This window comes from Bos javanicus, chromosome 27 (assembly GCF_032452875.1).
Source record: "Bos javanicus breed banteng chromosome 27, ARS-OSU_banteng_1.0, whole genome shotgun sequence".
NCBI classification, from domain to species: Eukaryota; Metazoa; Chordata; class Mammalia; order Artiodactyla; family Bovidae; genus Bos; species Bos javanicus.
Genome location: NC_083894.1, coordinates 34833199 through 34856131, shown reverse-complemented (window position 1 = coordinate 34856131; position 22933 = coordinate 34833199). Strand labels below are relative to the sequence as shown.

Sequence of the window (22933 nt, the reverse complement as noted above, 5' to 3'; positions counted from 1 at the left end):
GGGACCTGACACCTTCCATCAGTGGGCCCTGACCAGATCCAGGACCCTGCAGGCCCTGTAGTCCACATCAAGGGTACCCTTTGAGCACACAGCTCTGGAGAATGGAAAGCAGTGTGCTGCTGGGTTCCATAAAAGTGTGCTATAAAATGAAATCAATCCATCTAAAGTGTGCTGCGTGCTAAGTCATGTCCGACTCTTTGCAAACCTATGGACTGTAGCCCACCAGGCTCCTCTGTCTGTGGGATTCGCCAAGCAAGAATACTGGAGTGGGTTGCCACGTCATCCGACCCAGGGATTGAACTTGCGTCTCTTATGTCTCCTGCATTGGCAGGTGGGTTCTTTACCACTAGTGCCACCTGGGAAGCCCCCAACCCACCTAATACATAGAAATGTAAATAGAGAATCAGGCAAAATGAGGCAAAGAAGGAATATGTTCCCCAGAAGAAAAAGGAAACAAAATGGAGATAAGCAATCTACTTATAAAGAGTTCACAGTAACAATCATATTAATACTAATGTGTGTGTTAGTCACTCAGTTGTCCCTGACTCTTTGCCATACCATTTACTGTAGCCCACCAGGCTCCTCTGTCCATGGGATCATCCAGGCAAGAATACTGGAGTGGGTTGCCATGTTCTACTCCAGGGCACCTTCCTCACCCAGGGATCAAACCTGGGTCTCCTGCATTGCAGGTGGATTCTTTACCATCTGAGCCACCAGAAAAGCCCCAATACTATTAATTTTAATTTAAATTTTTACACTTAACTTTAAGTGTGTGGGGAAGCTGTCAAATCACAGAGGCAGATGATGTTTCTAAAACCCAAAGTTTTAGTTGAAAAATTTTGAGTTTTAGCCTTAGCAACAGATTCGGCCAGTTATTTTCCTTGAAATTACATGCTCACTTCATTCATTTTTGATGTCTTCCAAATACACAACTCTTAATCAACATCATTTGTCTCAATCATTATTTAAAGTAAAAATGGTGTTCCATGTCAAAGGTGGCTTGTTCAGATAACAAATCAACCAGTTTCAGTAGTGCTTTACTGTGTCATCTGGTATGAAAGTGCTTTAAATATCCACCCCAAGGATCATGCAGGATATTAAGAAGATATGTACATGAATATTCATAGCAGCTATATTTGTGATGACCAAAAGCTGGAAATCAGTCCAACTATTCTTCATTGGGTGAATAGATAAATAAATCCACTGTAATACATCTGTACAATGACATATTATTTATAGATTTTTTTCAACTTATAATGGAGTTGTATCTCAATAAACCATTTTCAGTTGAAAATAACAAAAATGCATTTAATATACTAACCCAGCCTACATTAAAGGTGCTCAACACTTAAAAAAAAAAAGAAGAAGATATGTACCCTGAAATTGAGGCTTAATAAAATTATTAATTTTCACTGATCATCAAAGACAAGAAAAAAAGAGATATATAAAAAAGACCAATACCTTTTCCAAATACCTTGGCACACTGGTTGTCAGTAGTTTGGCATCGCCCATTGTAACAATATGCATTCCCCAACCTGCACAACTGGCCATTCATGGCATATGTGTCAGGAACGCAATTGCTGGAAGTCCCATTGCAATACTCGGTAAAATCACACTCTGGATCCACACTCTTTCTACAGGGAGTGCCTGCTACTGATATCTAGGAGGAAAATGAAAATCATGTTCCATGAGTGACTCTTCTTAATTTCTTACTGAAGAGAAAATGAGATGTGCCTGATTACAGCGAGTCCCCTACATATCAACGCATTCTACTCCATTTGGAAATCTTATTTGTTCATAAATCTAACAAAGTTAGCCTAGGCACTTAACTAACACAGTTGGCTGTACAGAACCATACTGTAACAGATTTATTGTCCTTTTCACACAAATAATACATAAAAAACCCAAACAATAAACATTTTAAATCTTATAACATCTTGGACAATGCATTAGTACAGCACAACAGCTGGTATCCAGGGGCTGGCATCAAGAGAACAGGCAAGAATTACTGACTGGAGGAGCGAGACCAGGTGAGAGATGGAGAGTTGAAGGATCATCAGGAATAGGAGATGGAGGGCGATGTTTCGATCATGCTTGATGTTAATAGCATGGGTTCTGGTTCCTTGGGGAAGCAAATGCACATTTGCCATATTTGACAGAGGTTCATAGGTAGGGAACTTACCATGTTGATACTAGAGAGGATTACAGAGCCCTACTGCTGAGTTCTCTGAAGGAAAAGGCAGGCAGAGTATTGATGATGAAGCCTGAGGAAAAGTAACTGTCTCAAAGGCTAAAAGGATTCTCCACCAGAGTTTTGTGTTTTACATCAAAAGACCACCAGACTAACCGGCATTTGGATGGAGACAGATGAAACAGATGAAGCGTACTTGCTCCTCAAAATTGGAGAAACATTGCCTCTACCATTTTCTTCTTGGAGATACCCAGGAGACAAACTCCCTGGTTTCATATACGCCACTATATTTAAAATAGATAACCAACAAAGACCTACTGTATAGCACAGGGAACTCTCCTCAATATTCTGTAATAACCTAAATGGGAAAAGAATTATGTGTATATAATTTGTATAACTGAATCCCTTAGCTGTACACCCAAAACCAGTACAACATCGTAAATCAACTATAGTCTGATATAGAAGAAAATTTTTTAAAAAGCTTCCTGGTTTTAATATCTTGCTTGGACTTTTACTAACTTATTTGTGTGAATGAGACACATAATTCCTCATTTGTAAACTTGGGATAATAATCATTCTCTCTTAAGGTTCTTGTTGGTATTAAACTGAATTAATGTAACAAGTGCTTGAACAACATATGGTAGACAATATATGGGGTAGCTATTATCATTGCTGTCATCATCACCATTATGTTTGTCATTTGCGAGCTAAAAGTCCTCTTTTTATAGCTCAGATAAAGAGTACATATATGATCATATCTTTATTCCCTGTTGACTTAAACAGGCATCGTTGCCTTCTATGATGAAGTTCACCATGGCCAGAAGCTGACATGCTATGCATGTTGAAGTAACACACACACTCTACAATCCAGTTCCATTGACTTCATACTTAACAGACTGAGACAAAGATGAGAAATACATGAATGAAATGGCGTCTTATAAAGGATTGTATGAAAAAGAAACTCTTTCAACCCAGAATTCCATTCTTAGGAAATATATATTTCAATAATGACTGTGAAATAAAGACTTGCCCAGGAAAATAATAACTAAGAGAATTGATTTCAACAGATAGAAATTACAAGGAATAGTAAAGGAAGCCTTCAGATATAAGGAGTATGCTACTGAGCAGAAATTTACAGAAGAAATTAAGAGACCCAGAAATGGAATAAATGGTGTTAATTGCAAAATTCTGTTTTCCTCATCTTACTTGTTCTAAAAAATAAGACTATATAAAGCAAAACAAGTAACAAAATATTATGTTTATAATATGTGAGAGATATTCTTGTATATAAAGTCCATCTCCATATATGAAGTGGTGTATTATATGAAACCAAACTCTGATTGATCAAAGATCTGTAAACTTAGAAAACTATTAATAGTAAAATGATTTTTTTAAGATTAAATAATAAACCGGTAGCAATGAGAAAATCAAATCATGTTGTGCAGTTTTAGAGTCTACATTTATTTTGCAGACCAATTGCAAGGCTCATAAATAGCTACTGGGAATTCAAAATAGTATATAGCCAGTTTGGAATATAGTTTTATAGAATATAGAATATAGTTTTATAGTTTCCTATAAAACTCCATATACACTTACTGTACAAACCAACAATTTCATTTATAGTTATCTAAGAAAGTGAAGAGGAACTAAAAAGCCTCTTGATGAAAGTGAAAGTGGAGAGTGAAAAAGTTGGCTTAAAGCTCAACATTCAGAAAACAAAGATCATGGCATCCGGTCCCACCACTTCATGGGAAATAGATGGGGAAACAGTGGAAACAGTGTCAGACTTTATTTTTGGGGGTTCCAAAATCACTGCAGATGGTGACTGCATCCATGAAATTAAAAGACGCTTACTCCTTGGAAGAAAAGTTATGACCAACCTAGATAGCATATTCAAAAGCAGAGATATTACTTTGCCAACAAAGGTCTGTCTAGTCAAGGCTATGGTTTTCCCTGTGGTAATGTATGGATGTGAGAGTTGGACTGTGAAGAAGGCTGAGCGCCGAAGAATTGACGCTTTTGAACTGTGGTGTTGGAGAAGACTGTTGAGAGTCCTTTGGACTGCAAGGAGATCCAACCAGTCCATTCTGAAGGAGATCAGCCCTGGGATTTCTTTGGAAGGAATGATGCTAAAGCTGAAACTCCAGTACTTTGGCCACCTCATGCAAAGAGTTGACTCATTGGCAAAGACTCTGATGCTGGGAGGGATTAGGGGCAGGGGGAGAAGGGGACAACAGAGGATGAGATGGCTGGATGGCATCACTGACTCAATGGACGTGAGTCTGAGTGAACTCCTGGAGTTGGTGATGGACAGGGAGGCCTGGCGTGCTGCGATTCATGGGGTCGCAAAGAGTCGGACATGACTGAGCGACTGAACTGAACTGAACTGAAGTGAAAAAACCCTAATATTCATGCAAAATCTGCTTATGAATATTTTTATAGCAGCTGTATTTTCACCACCCCAAATGGAAAATGAACCAAATGTCCCTCAACTGGGAACTGCATTAACAAACTATGGTACATCCTTAAATTGCTTGCAATACTATTCAGCAATAAAAAAAGGAATGAATTACTGATAAACACAACATAAATGAAGCTCAAATGCATAATGCTAAGAACTGTGGTGTTGGAGAAGACTTTTGAGAGTCCCTTGGACTGCAAGGATATGAAACTAGTCAATCCTAAAGGAAATCAATCCTGAATAGTCATTGGGAGGACTGGTGCTGAAACTGAAGCTCCAATACTTTAGCCATCTGATCTGAAGAACTGATTCCTTAGAAAAGACCCTGATCCTGGGAAAGATTGCAGGCAGGAGGATAACAGGACAACAGAGGATGAGATGGTTGGATGGTGTCACGGACTCAATGGACATGAGTTTGAGCAAGCTCTGGGGGTTGGTGATGGACAGGGAGGCCTGGCATGTTGCAATTCATGGGATTGCAAAGAGCAGGCAATGGCACCCCACTCCAGTACTCTTGCCTGGAAAATCCATGGATGGAGGAGCCTGGTAGGCTTCAGTCCATGGGGTCGCTAAGAGTTGGACAGGACTGAGCGACTTCACCTTCACTTTTCTCTTTCATGCATTGGAGAAGGAAATGGCAACCCACTCCAGTGTTCTTGCCTGGAGAATCCCAGGGACAGCGGAGACTGGTGGGCTGCCGTCGATGGGGTCGCACAGAGTCGGACACGACTGAAGCGACTTAGCAGCAGTAGCAAAGAGTTGGATATCACTGTGTGACTGAACTGAAGATGCCTATTTATAATGTTTACACACATGAGATTCAATAAAATGCAATTTGCTTTTGCAAAACCAGAAGTGCAGAAAACAGATCTGTAGTTACTAGGGCCTGTGGGTGGAGGTGTGAACTGTCTACAGAGGGGCATGGAGGCAGGGGGTTTGAGAGAACCGGAAATGAAATTGCCTATCCTTTGATTGTGGGGCTAGTTATAAGGTTGAATATGTTTGTCATAATACTCAGAAGCATTCACTAAAATAATTTTACTCTAATGAATCATACTCTAATTGAATTGAAAAAAATGAGAAAAAAGAATATATGGAATATTTATGTGTATATAACTTACCAGAGTTGGGATTAAAATATTTTGCATTATGAAACTTGCTTTCTAAGTGCATACATATTTAGCCTGAACTTATTAACTCTTGTACTATATTCAATAATTTATGTAACCATTCCAACAACAGTAAATATTGTTTGCCTTAAGATTTGCTACTGCAAATTATCCTGTAATTAATACTTTTTTTTTTTTTCCTGAGCTTTCCACACATGGTCATGTTTCTAGGGTATATATGTAAGACATAAACTCATAATAATCAATTAACATAATAATTAATACTCTATTCAGAATATGCAAAAATTGCTCAAGAAAGGCATTAAAGTAATTAAAATTTCCAAAAACACTATGCAAAAAAGATTTTTAGTCACATTCTTTAGATAATATCTGGCATTGCTTTTAAAATTGCTATTGGATAATTGCTCTATAATATTGTGTTATCATTTTATTTGTGTTTATCTTAATTACTGCAGATGATCAGTGCACACACTGAACAATTATACTTTTCATTGTTTTAAATTGTACTCCATTTGCCACTGTGTGTGTTTGTGTGTGTGGCGTGTGACTCAACTTTGATTTATTAATGTGTGAGGATTCTTTGCATTTTCACTCCCCTACACATTTGGACTTCCCTCGTGGCTAAGCTGGTAAAGAATCTGCCTGCAGTGTGGGAGACCTGGGTTCGTTCCCTAGGTTGGGAAGATCTCCTGAGAAGGGAAAGGCTACCTACCCACTCCTGTATTCTGGCCTGCAGAATTCCATGAAATATACAGGGCCTGGTGCACACAAGGTTCAGTATTCTTGCCTTGAGAACTCCATGAACAGTATGAAAAGGCACAAAGACAGGACACTGAAAGATGGATTCCCCAGGTAGGTAGGTGCTAAATATGCAAAAAGGCAAAATGGTTGTTTGAGGAGGCCTTACAAATAGCCGTGAATAGAAGAGAAGTAAAAGGCAAAGTAGAAAAGGAAAGATATACCCATTTGAATGCAGAATTCCAAAGAACAGGAAGGAGAGATAAGAAAGCCTGCCTCAGTGATCATTGCAAAGAAATAGAGGTAAACAATAGAATGGGAAAGACTAGAGATCTCTTCAAGAAAATTAGAGATACCAAGGAAACATTTCATGCAAAGATGGGCACAAAAAAGGACAGCAATGGTATGGACCTAACAGAAGCAGAAGATATTAAGAGGAGGTAGCAAGAATATACAGAAGAACTGTACAAAAAAAGATCTTCATGACACAGATAATCACAATGGTGTGATCACTCATCTAGAGCCAGACATCCTGGAATGCGAAGTCAAGTGGGACTTAGGAAACATCACTACAAACAAAGCTAGTGGAGGTGATGGAATTCCAGTTGAGCTATTTCAGATCTTAAGACAATGCTGTGAAAGTGCTGCACTCAATATGCCAACAAATTTGGAAATGCAGCAGTGGCCACAGGGCTGGAAAAGGTCAGTTTTAATTCCAATCCCAAAGAAAGGCAATGCCAAAGAATGTGCTAACTACCACCCTATTGCACTCATCTCACATGCTAGTGAAGTAATGCTCAAAATTCTCCAAGCCAGGCTTCAAGAGTACGTGAACTGTGAGCTTCCAGATGTCACGATGGATTTAGAAAAGGCAGAGGAACCAGGGATCAAGTTCTAACATTCGTTGGATCATGAAAAAAGCAAAAGAGTTTCAGAAAAACACCTACTTCTGCTTTATTGACTGTGCCAAAGCCTTTGACTGTATGGACCACAATAAACTGTGGAAAATTCTTAAAGAGATGGAAATATTTGACTACCTGACCTGCCTCTTGAGAAATCTGTATGCAGGTCAGGAAGCAACAGTTAGAACTGGACATAGAACAACAGACTGTTTCCAAATCAGGAAAGGAGTACATCAAGGCTGTATAATGTCACCCTGCTTATTTTACTTATAGGCAGAGTACATCATGAGAAACGCTGGGCTGGAGGAAGCACAAGCTGGAATCAAGGTTGCCAGGAGAAATATCAATAATCTCAGATATGCGGATGATACAACCTTTATGGCAGAAAGCAAAGAAGAACTAAAGAGCCTCTTGATGAAAGTGAAAGAGGAGAGTGAAAAAATTGGCTTAAAGCTCAACATTCAGAAAACTAAGATCGTGGCATCTGGTCCCATCACTTCATGGCAAATAGATAGGGAAACAGTGGAAACAGAGACAGACTTTGTTTTTGGTGGCTCAAAAATCACTGCAGATGGTGGCTGCAGCCATGAATTAAGACACTTGCTCCTTGGAAGAAAAGTTATGACTAACCTACACAGCATATTCAATAGCAGAGACATTAATTTGCTGATAAATGTCCATCTAGTCAAAGCTATGTTTTTTCCAGTAGTTATACATTGATGTGAGGTTGAACTATAAAGAAAGCTGAGCACCGAAAAAACTGATGCTTTTGAACTGTGGTGTTGGAAAAGACTCTTGAGAGTCCCTTGGACTGCAAGGAGATCCAACCAGTCCATCCTAAAGGAAATCAGTCCTAACTATGCATTGGAAGGATTGATGCTGAAGCTGAAACTCCAATGCTCTGGCCATCTGATTCAAAGAACTGACTCATTGGAAAAGAGCCTGATGCTGGGAAAGATTGAAGGCAGGATGGGAAGGGGACAACAGATGATACGATGGTTGGATGGCATTACCGACTCAATGGACATGAGCTTGAGTAAACTCTGGGAGTTGGTGATGGACAGGGAGGCCTGGCATGCTGCAGTCCATGAGGTCGAAAGGACATGCCTGAGCAACCGACCTGAACTGAACTGAACTGATACAGGGGCTATACGTGGTCACAAAAAGTTTGACACGACTCAGTGACTTTCACTTTCACACATTGTGTTTTATATTTGTCTGCTATTTCTGTTATATTTTTTTCTGTTAGTCATTTGACTTTACAATTGCTTTAAGAGCTGATTTTTTTTTTTTTTTTGTACTGGACTGTATATGTTTATTCTACTCTTTATCAGATAAATTACAAGACGGTAAACTGAGGTTTCAGCATAATGTAGAATCAGCACTAATCTTAGATGTCTTCTTTATCTCATCATATTTGTCCTTAATGCCTGTAGTTGTTAATGCACTCTCTACTTTGTTCCACTGAATTTTTTCTGAAGTCTATCAATTCTGCATTAATTCAGTTCATACAGCATTCTATTATGACAGTTCAATCATCAACATAAATGTCGGAAACTCACCTCACATTTTGACGTACAGCATGATCCAGAAGCACACTGTACTGGGCCTTTCAGTTGACATGTATTATAATCACAGCAGTTCTTAAACTGACATTCCTAAAATTTCATAAGAAGAAATACCATTTTAGTTCCACCACTTACTGGTTCTTGTTTCTCAGCTTGTACTTAGTACTCTATTGTGTTCAACTTTTCAACTATATAATATACTTATGTTTAGTGAAGCTTTATTATTTTACTATTTCTAGAATTCTCAAAGGCACATGCAACTATAAGAACTAAATCAATAATATCTAAAGTAACAGTTGATCATTTGCATTGAATACTTAAAATATGTGGTAATTTATCAATTGGAATTATAATATGGAAATTAAAATTAATTTGGATATAACCTGGACATAAATATAACATGAAAATGGAAATGTAACATTTGAATTTCCGAGAGAAAACTTTTCTCAGCTCTCTTTTTAGTGACTTGTTTACTAAAATTTCCCTTTATGAATAAAGCTAAAAAAAAGTTAGGCTATATTTATATATATAACAAAAATATATTTAATATAGGAGTCATGTACCACATTTTACTATAATGGAAATACATTGAAAAAAGGATTTTTTGACATATATATTTTTACAAGGTAAATAGCAGTCAACTATTATTTAAATTAGATGATAATTTTAAATGATGTTAACCAAATATTTTTCAAGTAAATTCATTGCATTTATATTATATATATATTTATATAATTTATGTTATTTAATATTTTTATATTCTTAAAAATTTGTAAAATTAAATATCTTCCATTTACTAAAAAATCAAGTTTTAAAGATTTTGTCCTTAATAAGATTCTTCTTCATTTAAAAATTTTCAAATGTTTCCAATTTTTCTTATGTTTATGTGAATGGATATGTATTTGTAAATATTCCCATCATAGAAATAATATAGAAAATATGGAGTAAAACTCTGAAGTTGTGATCATATTGTGCAGTTTCCTCAGGTTCTCACTGGGTATCTTATCCTTAAAAAATGAGTTAGAGCATATAACTTTTTTCTGGATTCCATTTCAGTGTTTAATGTTCCAAAGTTCAATACCATTACATGAGTGTATGTGCATGTATGTATTCTTTCATGAAAAGGAAATAAGGATGCATGACCAAACAGTGTTTGTCAAAACTAATTATTAGCAATGTTTAATTTATAACAAGGTAACTTGCAAATGGTGCCTTATTTTTATAATTAGTTCTCTGATTACTAATGTGTTTGAAAATGATTTTGCATTTTGTAAAATTTTGTTTATGAATAACCATTCCTTCTCACAATTTTCACCATTTTGCAGAAGGATTTTTGTTTATTCATTTTCCTTTTCCCCCCTTTAAATAGGAGTGGCTTTTTAAAAATCTCCGATTACCCTTTTCCTCCTCTCTTTGTTAATAACTTGTCCTTGAAGTCTATTTTTGTCTTATTAATGGTGTCTGTTTGTCATTTCCTGTAATTTGCAACTTTCTTCTTCCTTTATGACTATTGCATTTTATATCTCATCACCAAGCCCTCCAACATGCCAAGACTATAAAATATTATCATTATTTTATTGATATTTTGTTGTTTTTTAAAACTTACAGATTTTTTTCCAGAAATGTACCCCTCCATATTTTGTGGGATATTTACTCTAGTATTTTACTCATCACTGTATTTGTGAATACAGGAATAAATAAATGCACACACCTGCATGTGTGTGTGTCAGCGCAAAAACAGAGCTTACACGTGTATAAAATGGGGGATGTTTATAAAGATATAGGTACCAATGCCATTCTCCCAAAATCCACCTGGGACACATCTGAGTTGAACAAGCTGGGTTTATTAATAGTTTCTGCAAAGGAAAACAAATGCCATGGGGAACTGTATATACCTCCATGAGAGTGTGTAATTAGAGGATTGAGGCTTAGGTAATTTGGGGAGGGTTTAAAGAGTCTGGAGTTTGCAAGACTAGATGCTGTCAGAAACCAGGAGTTCATCTATGATTGGGTATTTTAATAATTCTTATCTAGAAGAAGAAGGGGGCTTCCCAGGGGGCACAGTGGTAAAGAATTTCCCTGTCAAATGCAGGAGACAGGTTTGATCCTTGGGTCAGGAAGATCCCCTGGAATAGGAAATGGCAACCCATTCCAGTATCCTTGCCTGAGAAATTGCATGGACAGAGGAGCCTGGCAGGCTACAGTCCATGGGGTCACAAAAAGTCAGACACAACCTAGCGAATGGGCACACACAAACACAAGAATAAAGACAGTATTAATGCCAGGGTTGAAACTGGTAAAGAAGCAGGAATTACTCATTGGCCAGGAAAAGGGGGTGTTTGGTCACTATTGTAACTTGGACAATTTTCAGGTTTTACCCTTCTCAGAAATAAAGTGGAGGGCCTTGCTTAAAGAGTGCTTTTCTCTTTTTCCTTCATCCATTTTGATTACAGGTGTTGGTCTTGTATAAAATCATTCATTTTCAACAGGGGAACACTGCAGCCTGTCAGTGAGCAGCAGGCCAGCTCCTAGCAACATGGTGGCCCAGCTGATAATAGTTCAGATTCTGCATTTTCAGGGCTTGTTTCTCCCTTCCTAGTAGGGAATGCATTGAATTGATAACTCTTATGACATTAACTATTTGCACCCTGGAAATTAAATGTTATATATCTATATAACTTTTTCTTTTTGTTTTTTTTTTTAGTGATTTTTTTTTAATTTTATTTTTACAATATTGTATTAGTTTTGCCCAACATCGAAATGAAGAGTTAGATCAGTTGATAGACATAAATGCTGGCATATAAATAGATACAGATGTATAGATGTCAACTTTCATTTCTTAAGCCAATGGCCCAATATCACAGTGAGCCGAATTTAACAGCCTTGTAATATGTTTTGATACTTTGTAAGGCAAAATTACCCCAAAATGAACTCATTTTCTAAAATGTTCCTTTGTAGTTGTCATTCATATGCAAAATCTAAGAGAAAACAAATAACAGACATAACAAAACTGAAACATACAGCTAGGGGTGGTTGTTTAGTCACTAAGTCGTATCCAGCTCTTGTCACCCCACGGACTGTCAGCCCTCTGGGTTTCTCTGTCCATGGGATTTCCCAGGCAAGAATACTGAAATGGGTTGCCATTTTCTTCTCCAGGGGATCTTCCCAACCCAGGGATCAAAGTCACCTCTCCTGCATTGGCAGACGGATTCTTTACCACTGAGCCCCCAAGGGAAGCCCACAGCTAGTGGTTACCAGGTAGCAAAGGGAAGAGAGGTAAGGGTAAGACAAGGGCATTAAGAGATACACACTACTATGTATAGAATAAATAAACAACAAGGATATATTATATAGCACAGAGAAATATAGCCATTATTTTTAAATAACTTTAATGGAGTACAGTCTATAAAAATGTTTAAAACATCAAAAGTCCCTTTGTATTCTTCCCTAGTTCTCTTTAAGAAAAACTTTGGAATAAACCTTCCAAGTAACACTGTTCCTAATGGGGTATTTCAAATGCATCAAAGAGTCAGTCCTCACCCACTTGCACACATCCTATGCTATTATAATGAGAATTACATTCTCCGTGCATTCACTCAATCAACAATGTTTGTTGAGCCTGGAATATATATCAGATACTGTTCTGTGTGCTGGTGATGCAGCAATAACCAAGCCATGAACCATCTATTCCCTTTAATGTTATTTTGTTGTTGTTCTTTTGCCATCATCACCTTGTGCGTATGTGTGTATGTATATTTAATTTCCTATGCCACTGTTCCAAAACATTAAAATAGATTCATGCACTTGTTTAACTTATATTTCTAGATAAAATTTAGGATCTGCTTTTGCAGAAGAGTAGTTCAATTCAGGTTAAAATGGGTGTGTTGATTGGGATTTAATAAAGAGTAAATTGAATGCAATTTGACTTTTAAAAAACAGCTATTTATTGCAATTTCTGTGTTATCTTTCAGTTTTGTTAAATCATTTAGACTTTCAATGTACTGGAAAGAACTCATTAACTTTACACCAATTTGTTACATAGTTTGTTTTTTTTTTTAAGAGTGTAGTAAACACGCCTCTGTTATTTCATTTTCTAATTATTTATTGACTTTTAAAAAATAAAGACTATTACTTTTTGTCTCAGGTATTCCACTATTGTACTCTAACAGCAATGACACTTTTTTTATTATCAAATATAATGGATCTGCTTCTAATGAGTCACTATTATATATTAAATTTGTTATAAATCACTGGTAGAAAGTTTCTTAAAACTAATATTAAATTTTATTCTGAAGTACATTTTTGAAGGAGTATTTAGTGTTAAAGATTCTTCCTCAGTTGTGATATGTTTTTCTTTGTTTAGTATAATAATCACATGGATAAGTTTAGTTTGTGTGCTTCCAGATAAACCTCAATTGGGCAGACTTTTCTTTTGATTATGTATGAATTTGTGCTTAGTCATTTAGTTGTGTCCGACTCTGTGACCCCATGGATTCTAGCCTACCAGGCTCCTCTGTCCTTGGGGATTCTCTAGGCAAGAATACTAGTGTGGGTTGCCATGCCCTCCTCCAGGGGATCTTCTCAACCCAGGGATCAAACCTGGGTCTCCCACACTGCAGGCAGATTCTTTACCATGAATTTACTTGTCAATATTTATCATAGAAAACTCGCATCTATGTTTGTTACACTAGACTATAGTGTGTGTTTGTGTGTGTGACTTCGTAATACTGAATTTTTCTTTACTATTAAAATTAGTCAAAAATTTTACATTTACTATCTGCCAACTAGTTCAAACTATAAGCTCTCCAAATGTAGTTGGCAGATCTTGGGAGATCTCTAAAATATTTTTAATGATGTCTATAAAGCCAACAAATTCTTAATAATAATTAGACTTTATTTGTCTTTTATATTGTATTGATATTTGCATTGATCGGGTAAAAGCAATTGTATATGAAACTGCTGGAGGTCTAGTTTAAATCAAAGCTTTTGGTCATTGTATTATTCATCATCATGTACTCAACAGCTTCATTTAAGGAGGTCTTTGGTAAAGAAGTAAAAAACTACTAAATTTGTTGAATTTTAACCTTTGAACATTCCTCTAATATCGTGTGACAAACGGAGACCATTCATAAGCACCTTTTATGCATAATCACAATATATTCTCCATTACTATAGATTCTCAAGGAAAACACTTTTATGATCGTTTGCATTGCAGATTGACTAGTCACATGTACCATAAAAAGCGTTTTTACTTGCGAGAACAACTGACAGATAAACCACGGTTTTTCAGGCTCAGGTATTTGGCAGACATTTTCTTAAAAGTGAATGAAGTATGCCTGTTACTCTAAGGAAAACAACTGAATTTGAATCTTTCAAGTGAAAATTAGAATTTTGGAAAATTTTACCATCCACAGAGCCTTCATTTTTCCATTACTTTTCTGATATTAGTGATGATATTAATGAATACAAGGTTATGGTCTTTTATAATGAAAAATGTCAATATTTAGAAACTGCATAATTCAGTGAAACAGCATTAGAAATTAGAAAATTCTATGCATGCCAAAGGTACACTTGAAGTGTGATATAGACCAGTGGGTTTTAGCATAATAGGATATAAATAATCCACTAATTTTGGTTTTACAATTAACAATGCAACTATTAGAAATTTTCATTTTTCAAGTTTGATGTAGTAACAAAGTAGAAGATACACAATTTTCTGAAAAGCTGGTAAAATCCCCTTCTATTTTATAACTCTATATTTGTTTGAGGATGAATTTATACACATTGGGATCGCATCTGGAGATGATAAATTTGAAGAGAAAACACTATCTCATCAATATCAATTCCTTCAATCTTACAATAAGGATTCTTTTTGAATTTGTTAAATATTTCCATGATTTCTCCTAGCAATGCTTTGCAGTTTTTTATTCCATGGTCCTGTACATATTTTACTGGACACATTCTTAAACATTTCATGTTTCTTAGTTCTGTTGTAAATGGTGTCTTAAAATTTCTTTTTCTAATTTATTGCTGATATAAAGAAGTCTCTTTATTTTTGTGAACTATGGAAACACTGACCTTGATAAATGCACTTTTACAGACAAATTATAATTTATTTCTGGATTATTTCAGGTCTTAATTTTACATAATCATATTATTAGGGATGAAGTTACACTTCCGATTGTTAAATCTGCTTTGCTTTGCTGGCTGGTGCATCACAGTCAAAATCAAGTATGAAAGATAATAGGGGGCATCATGCCTCATTACGGAGTTCAGGGAGAAAGACCATCATGTATATGATGTTAACTATAAGATTTTATAGACACCTTCCCCTATAATACAGTAAGTTCCCTTTTAATAGAAGATTATTATCTCTCCACTGAGATAATCACACTTTAAAATTCCTTAAATAAACCAATAAATTCTGTAATATGTGTGCTAGTGCATATGTGCAGATTTCATTACATTCAGTTTATATCTTTTACTGAGAATTCTGTGATCATAATTAGTTTCCAATTAAAATAAATAAATTTATATTAAAAAAAGTGAAAGGTAAAAAAAAGAAATATGGGCATACATAAATCCATCCTTGAAATAGTCTCATTAGATATTTAATCAAAGATTTGTGTGTATGTATGTGTGTGCGTGTGTGTTTGTGTGTTTAGTTCTGTACTACTGTTTTCCACCCCATGGACTGTAACTTAACAGGCTCCCCTGTCCGTGGGATTTCCCAGGCAGTAATACAGGAGTAACTTGCCATTCCCTACTCTAGGGAATCTTCTGGACACAGGAATAGAACTTCCATGTCTTGCAACTCCTGCATTGGCAGGCAGATTCTTTACTACTGTGCCACCTGGGAAGCCCTTTAATTAAGGTTATCTTATCCTTAAAAATGAATTACAGCATATAGCTTTTTTCTATACTCTAGGTAATGTTGCATAAAATCAGTATAATTTCTTAATTTTTTATTTTCACCAGTAAAGACAACTGGTATGAACTTTTCTAAGGTTTAAAATTATGCACATTATTTACTTAAAATATATAAGGCTATTCACATATTTTTTTCTACTCATGTTGTCCTTTGTTCAGTTCAGTTCAGTTACTCAGTCATGTCTGACTCCTTGCGAACCCATGGACAGTAGCACACCAGGCTTCCCTATCCATCACCAATTCCGGGAGCTTGTTCAAACTCATATCTGCCAAGTCAGTGATGCCATCCAACTATCTCATCCTCTGTTGTCCCCTTCTCCTCTTGCCTTCAATCTTTCCCAGCATTAGGGTCTTTTCTAATGAGTCAGTTCTTTGCATTAGGTAGCCAAAGTAATAGAACCAAAGTAACAGCATCAGCCCTTCCAATGAATATTCAGGACTGATTTCCTTTAGGATTGACTGGTTGGATCTCCTTGCAGTCCAAGGGACTCTCAAGAGCCTTCTCCAATACCACAGCTCAAAACCATCAATTCCTCGGTGCTCAGCTTTCTTTATGGTCCAAATCTCACATCCATACCTGACTACTGGAAAAACCGTAGCTTTGACTAGACAGATATTTGTTGGCAAAGTAATGTCTCTGCTTTTTAATATGCTGTCTAGATTGGTCTAAAGAAGGAAACGGCAACCCACTCCAGTATCCTTGCCTGGAAAATCCCTTAGATGGGGGAACTTGGTAGGCTACAGTTCACGGGGTCGCAGAGAGTCAGACACGACTGAGTGACTTCACTTTCTTTCTTTTTCTAGACTACAGTCACAGATGGAGAAGGAAATGGCAACATACTCCAGTATTCTTGCCTAGAGAATCCCATGGACAGAGGAGTCTGGTGGGCTGCTGTCCCTAGGGTCACACAGAGTTGGACACAACTGAAGCGACTTAGCTGCAGCAGCAGCAGCTTGGTTGGTCATAGATTTTCTTCCAAGCAGCAAGCATCTTTGAATTTCATGGCTGCAGTCACCATCTGCAATGATTTTGGAGCCCAAGAAAATAAAGTCTGTCACTGGTTCCATTGTTTCCCCATCTATTTGCCATGAAGTGATGGGACCAGATCCCTTGATCTTCATTTTGTGAATGTTGAGTTTTAAGCCAGGTTTTTCACTCTCCTCTTTCACTTTCATCAAGAGGCTCTTTAGTTTCTTTTTGCTTTCTGCCATAAGCGTGGTGTCATCTGCATATCCAGAGTTATTGATATTTCTCCCAGAAATCTTGATTCCAACCTGTGTTTCATCCAGCCTGGCATTTCACATGATGTACTCTGCATATAAGTTAAATGAGCAGGGTGACAATACACAGCCTTGACATACTCCTTTCCCAATTTGGAACCAGTCCATTGTTACATGTCCAGTTCTATCTGTTGCTTCTTGACCTGAATCCAGATTTCTCAGGAGGCAGGTAAGGTGGTCTGGAATTCCCATCTCTTGAAGATTGTTCCACAGTTTGTTGTGATCCACACAGTCAAAGGCTTTAGCATAGTCAATGAAGACGTTGTTCTGGAATTCTCTTGCTTTTTCTTTGGATGTTGGCAGTTTGGTCTCTGCTTCCTCTGCCTTTTCTAAATCCAGGTTGAACATGTGGAAGTTCTCTGTTCATAGACTGTTGAAGCCTAGGCTGGAGAATTTTGAGCATTACTTTGTTAGGGTTTGAGATTAGTGCAATTGCAAATGCTGTTTGTTTGTTTTTTCCTGGTTGTTAAATTTATTAGTACAATGTTTGTGATGCCATCCTACTATTTTTTCATGTCATATTATAAGACATACCGTGTTGTCTCATCTTTAAGTACTGTTATTCCTGATTTTTTTTCCTTTACTCATGTTAGTAGAGTCTTACCCATTTTATTTATTTATAACAAGAACTTGCACTTGGGTGTAGGATGCTTGGATACAGAAGCTATGTTGACCATGAAGATGTTTTGGGTCTTCTGATCAGCCCTGTTAGATCTGCTAACTAATCATTCTGCAATGGCCTTGGTTTTCATTACATTCCATTTTCATGTAATTCAAATTATTTTCTACTTTGCCTATTGATTTCTTCGTCAAGAATACATTCTGCTTGCTAATTTCTATCCTGGTAATTTCAGGTGTTTATATTTATCCTTTCCCATTCTTGTAGTTCTTACTCCACATATTGGGGAACCCAGGTGAAGATCTGTCACCTTCTCATTGTCACCTCAATATGTCACAGAAGAACTAGCAACATGACCACAGGTTAGGCTAAGGAACCTACTGGATCTACTCTAAGATGGATTTTACCAAAGATGCCAGGTACCACTTGGATTCTCTACATGCCTATGCTATCCATGATGGTGCTTTGGTTCCTCTTTGTAAGCCTCTTGAGTAAAGATGCTCTGTGCATCATTCTATAACGATCTGGGTCTTCCCCAGTGAACAGCTACAGCAAACAGCTGGAGGTCACTATGGAGGGGAATCACTGAGGAAATTGCTGCTTTATATCCTTACTGGGGCTACCGTAGGATCTCAACCTCAACTTCAACAATGAGCTCTGGCTCTGAAACTGGCTTGGTTGCATAAATTTAGCAAGGAATTGTGAATTTCCATTAGTAATATTTGACAACAGCCCTTTGTTCCCTTCTTGTTTTCAGCTACATACATCAAGGAATCTCATCATTGACCACCCAGATCTCTCTTAACCACAGCTGCTTGGCCTCAGCTATTTTGGAATTCAGCAATCCCTAGTGACATTGAATGCCCAACTCCATACTGGTACTACCAACCACCAACCCTAGTCTATAGAAGAAAGCTACCACCGAGATTTTCAGCAATGTTGGAATCTCCTTGGAAATGCATTTCTTCATTGCTTTAGTGAAAGGGGTGCACTCTGGGCCACTCAAATAATTAGGTGCTAGTTTTTGTATTAAAATATGGCCACTACTCAACTTTTGACTCTTCCTGTATTACTCCATTAAGGTAGTTCTGGCATAACAACCTCATTTATTATAGTCCAGATTGTTTCCCATCTTCAAGGCTCCACCCAGCAGCAAATCAAGGCTGGCCCTAGGTTATCTTGGATGAAAGGATGCTCGCGTTCACTCAGTTGTGTCCAACCCTTTGCAGTCTGATGGACTGTAGCCCACCAGGCTCCTCTGTCCATGACGTTTTCCAGGCAAGAACACTGGAGTGGGCTACCATTCCCTTCTCCAGGGGATCCTCCCAACGGAGGGATCGAGCTTGCTTCTCTTGTACCTCCTGCATTGCAGGCAGATTCTTGACCAATGAGCCACCTGGGAAGTCCCCTAGTATGAAAGTGCTCAGTCGTGTCTGACTCTTTGCAACCCCATGGACTGTATAGTCCATGGAATTCTCCAGAACAGAATACTGGAGTGGGTAGCCTTTTCCTTTTCCAGGGGATCTTCCCAACCCAGGGGTCGAACCCAGGTCTCTTTCATTGCAGGCAGATTTTTACCAGCTGAGCAACAAGGGAAGTCCCCTACCAAGGCATTAAATCCTAATTCACTGGACAGCATCCCCCTGTCAATACCTTACCTAGGCTTATATTTCAATATCTTGGGGCCAATATCCTTGATATCTCTCCCTGGCATGTTCTCCATGTTCTTGTCCACACATATTAGCAAATTCTACAATTCAAAGAAATAACCTCTTTATTCCAGTAGCATAGAGTGTGTCTTCACTTGGGCTGCGTTTAGACTTGACACTAACTGGTGGTCTGGTACCAAGGGAATGCAGAGACAGATCTTGAGAAGAATAGGCATCCTCTTGTGAGACATCCATCTCATGTAAGTCTCTGTGGTCCACAAACAATGTGATGCTCTGCTCCACTAGGAGGCGGGCAGTAACTTCACAGCCCAGGGGCTTCTGAGGAATCTGGAGGTTTAAGTTTCTCAAGTGCATCTATTCAAATATGCCAAGTCCAGAAATGAGTACATGAGTACCTATTACTATGTGGCCAGCATGAAATACACTTTCAGGATCATATATTTTTTTCTATTAATTTTTTTTTTTTTTTTTTGGCTTCGCTGGGTCTTCATTGCTGCACGTGCACTTTCTCTAGTTGCAGTGCATAGGCTTCTCACTGCGGCGGCATCTCTTGCTGTAGAGCTCAGGCTTTAGAGCCTTCAGGCTATGGTGGTTGCGGCTACCGGGCTCTAGAGCACAGGCTCAGTAGCTGTGGCGCACAGGCTTAGTTGTCCTGTGGCAAGTGGATTTTTCCTGAACCAGTGATGGAAACTGTCTTTTGCATTGGCAAGTGGATTCTTCACCACTGAGCCACCAGGGAAGCTCCAGAATCCTGAGTATCTGCTTCCTAGGACAATTTCTGATTCAGCTAATGTGCTTTGAGTTTCCCCAGAAAGAGACTCTGAAACAAGGATTGTCATTGTGGTGGTTTAGTCGCTAAACTGTGCTCAACTCTTTTACGACTGTAGCCCACCAGGCTCCTCTGTCCATGGGATTTCCCAGGCAAGCATACCGGAGTGAGTTGCCACTTCCTTCTCCAGGTGATCTTCCCGACCCAGAGATCAAATGCACATCTCCTGTATTGGCAGGCAGATTCTTTACCACTAAGCCACCTGGAAGCCTGCAATAAGGATGCATATTAGTAATTTATTTGGAAGGTGTATTATTTCCCTACTGATGCTGTTACAAATGACCACAAACTCAGTGGTCAACTTAAAACTTGCACAAGTTAATTTTATCATACTTTCTATAAGTCAGAATTTCAGATGGGTAATCTAGGTCAGGTTATAGCTTACAGTCTCACAAGTGTAAAACCACAATTTGGAGAATAAGCATCCTGTTGCTTTGGTAGCTATCAGCCAAGGACTAGTCTTTTCTCCAAGAAAATACCAACATTTCCTCTTATTCTTCCATGTGTCTTCCTTCAGTAGCAGTTTGAGTCCCTCTCACTTTCCAAGGCTTTTTGAGCCCCTTTCTGTAACAGCTCTCTGATTTCACCTGGAGAACATTCTGTTTTTGAGGGCTCATGTGCTTAGACTGGACCCACCCAGATAATCCAGAATAATGTCCCTTCTTTAAGGTCCATATGCTTAGTTACTTCTGCAAATTACCTTCTGCCATGTAATATGCACACCCACAAATTCCAGGGATTTGAGAGCAAATGTATTTGAAGGTCCATTCTGCTTACACCAAAGCACTGGCATGGGATATTAGGGAAGGGAAGCAAGCTAACACATGTCAATTTGTGAGCTCCTGTAAGATATGGCTCCTATAAGATAAAGCTAAATCTCACAAGTATCATTCCATTGTATATATATATATCACATCTTTTTTATCCATTTATCTGTCGATGGACATGTACATTGCTTCCACGCCTTGGCTATTGTAAACAGGCTACAATAAACATTAGAGTGCATGTATCTTTTTAAATTATGATTTTCTCTGGATATATACCCAGCAGTGGGATTGTAATACCATGGAGTATTATTTATCCATTAAAAAGAATGAAATAATGCCATTTGCAGCAACATGGATGGACCTAGAGATTGTAATGCTGAGTGAAGTAAGTCAGACATAGACGATGAAATATCATATGACATCCCTGATATGTCATATGAACCTAAAAAGAAATGATACAAATGAACTTACATACAAAAGAGAAAGAGACTCACAGACTTAGAGAACCAACTTGTGGTTGTCAGTGCACACCACTATATTTAAAATGAATAACCAACAAGGACCTACTGTATAGCCCATGGAACTTTGCTCAATGTTATGTGGCAGCTTGGATGGGAGGGGAGTTTGGGGAGAATGAATATATATGTATGTATATATATATACATATATATATGCTGCTAAGTCACTTCAGTCGTGTCTGACTCTGTGCAACCCCATAGATGGCAGCCCACTAGGCTCCCCTGTCCCTGGGATTCTCCAGGTAAGAACACTGGAGTGGGTTGCCATTTCCTTCTCCAATGCATGAAAGTGAAAAGTGAAAGTGAGTCGCTCAATGGTATCCGACCCTCAGCGACCCCATGGACTGCAGCCTACCAGGCTCCTCCATCCATGGGATTTTCCAGGCAAGAGTACTGCAGTGGGGTGCCATTGCCTTCTCTGACACACACACACACACACACACACACACACACACACATATATATATATATATATATATAAAACTGAATCCCTTCACTGTTCACCTGACACTATCACAATATTGCTAATTGGTTATAATCCAATACAAAATAAAAAGTTAAAATCAAAAAAAAAATATCCCACAGATACCTCTGGGAAATGATACAGAGTTGGGGACAGAAAACATTTTTTGTAAAGGATGAAAGAGCAAATAGTTTCAGTTTTGTAGAAATGCTATGCCATATGCTCTCTGTTGCAACTATTCAACTCCATTGTTATAGCATAAAAAGAGTCATAGACAACATGACAATGTATAAGCATGGCTGCATTCCAATAAAGTACCATTTACAAAAGTGAATGGCAGCTGAATTTGGTCCACTGGCTATAGTTTGTAGAACTCTGGTGCAGAACATGCTTTAGAGAATTTCCTCATGCAGAGCAAACAATTGGGGACATTATCCACAATCCTAATTATCTGAGGGCTGATTGCTAGTCCTGAGTACATTAAGTTCTCCTTGATAACTGCCCAAGTATTCCATTCTATTGAGGACAGAACAAACACTACATCACAAAGTATCCGGTACATGAAGCAAAAACATGCTGCAGGAATAATCAGTGCCAAGGAAATATGGTAGAGCACTGTCAGCATATGCTATAGTTATCAGTCTACCTGTAGCCTGCAGTTGCGGAAACTCACATTGTGTAGATTTAGCCCTAGATTATGCCACTTCATTTTATCTTTCATTAAGAATATCAGATTTGTCAAGTAACTGGCACATATTCAGGGGTATGTCAATGCAAGATGTTAATAGTGCTATTTGGCAAAAAACTAAGATGACACTGGAAAATCTGAGATAGTCAGAAAACATATATACATATATACGCACACA

The 22933-nt window shown here is 37.8% G+C and overlaps 1 protein-coding gene across 2 annotated transcripts in view; it reads right to left on the bottom strand.

Annotated features, from left to right (window-relative positions):
• Positions 1-22933, bottom strand: part of LOC133240026 (disintegrin and metalloproteinase domain-containing protein 18-like) — a 104881-nt gene that overhangs the window by 45147 nt on the left and 36801 nt on the right. For both annotated transcript variants that reach the window (XM_061404550.1, XM_061404551.1), the window contains 2 exons: positions 8985-9080; positions 1462-1660 (listed from right to left, as the gene is read on the bottom strand). In XM_061404550.1, coding sequence (XP_061260534.1) covers positions 1462-1660; positions 8985-9080 — 295 coding nt within the window. The remainder of the gene's footprint in view (positions 1-1461; positions 1661-8984; positions 9081-22933) is intronic.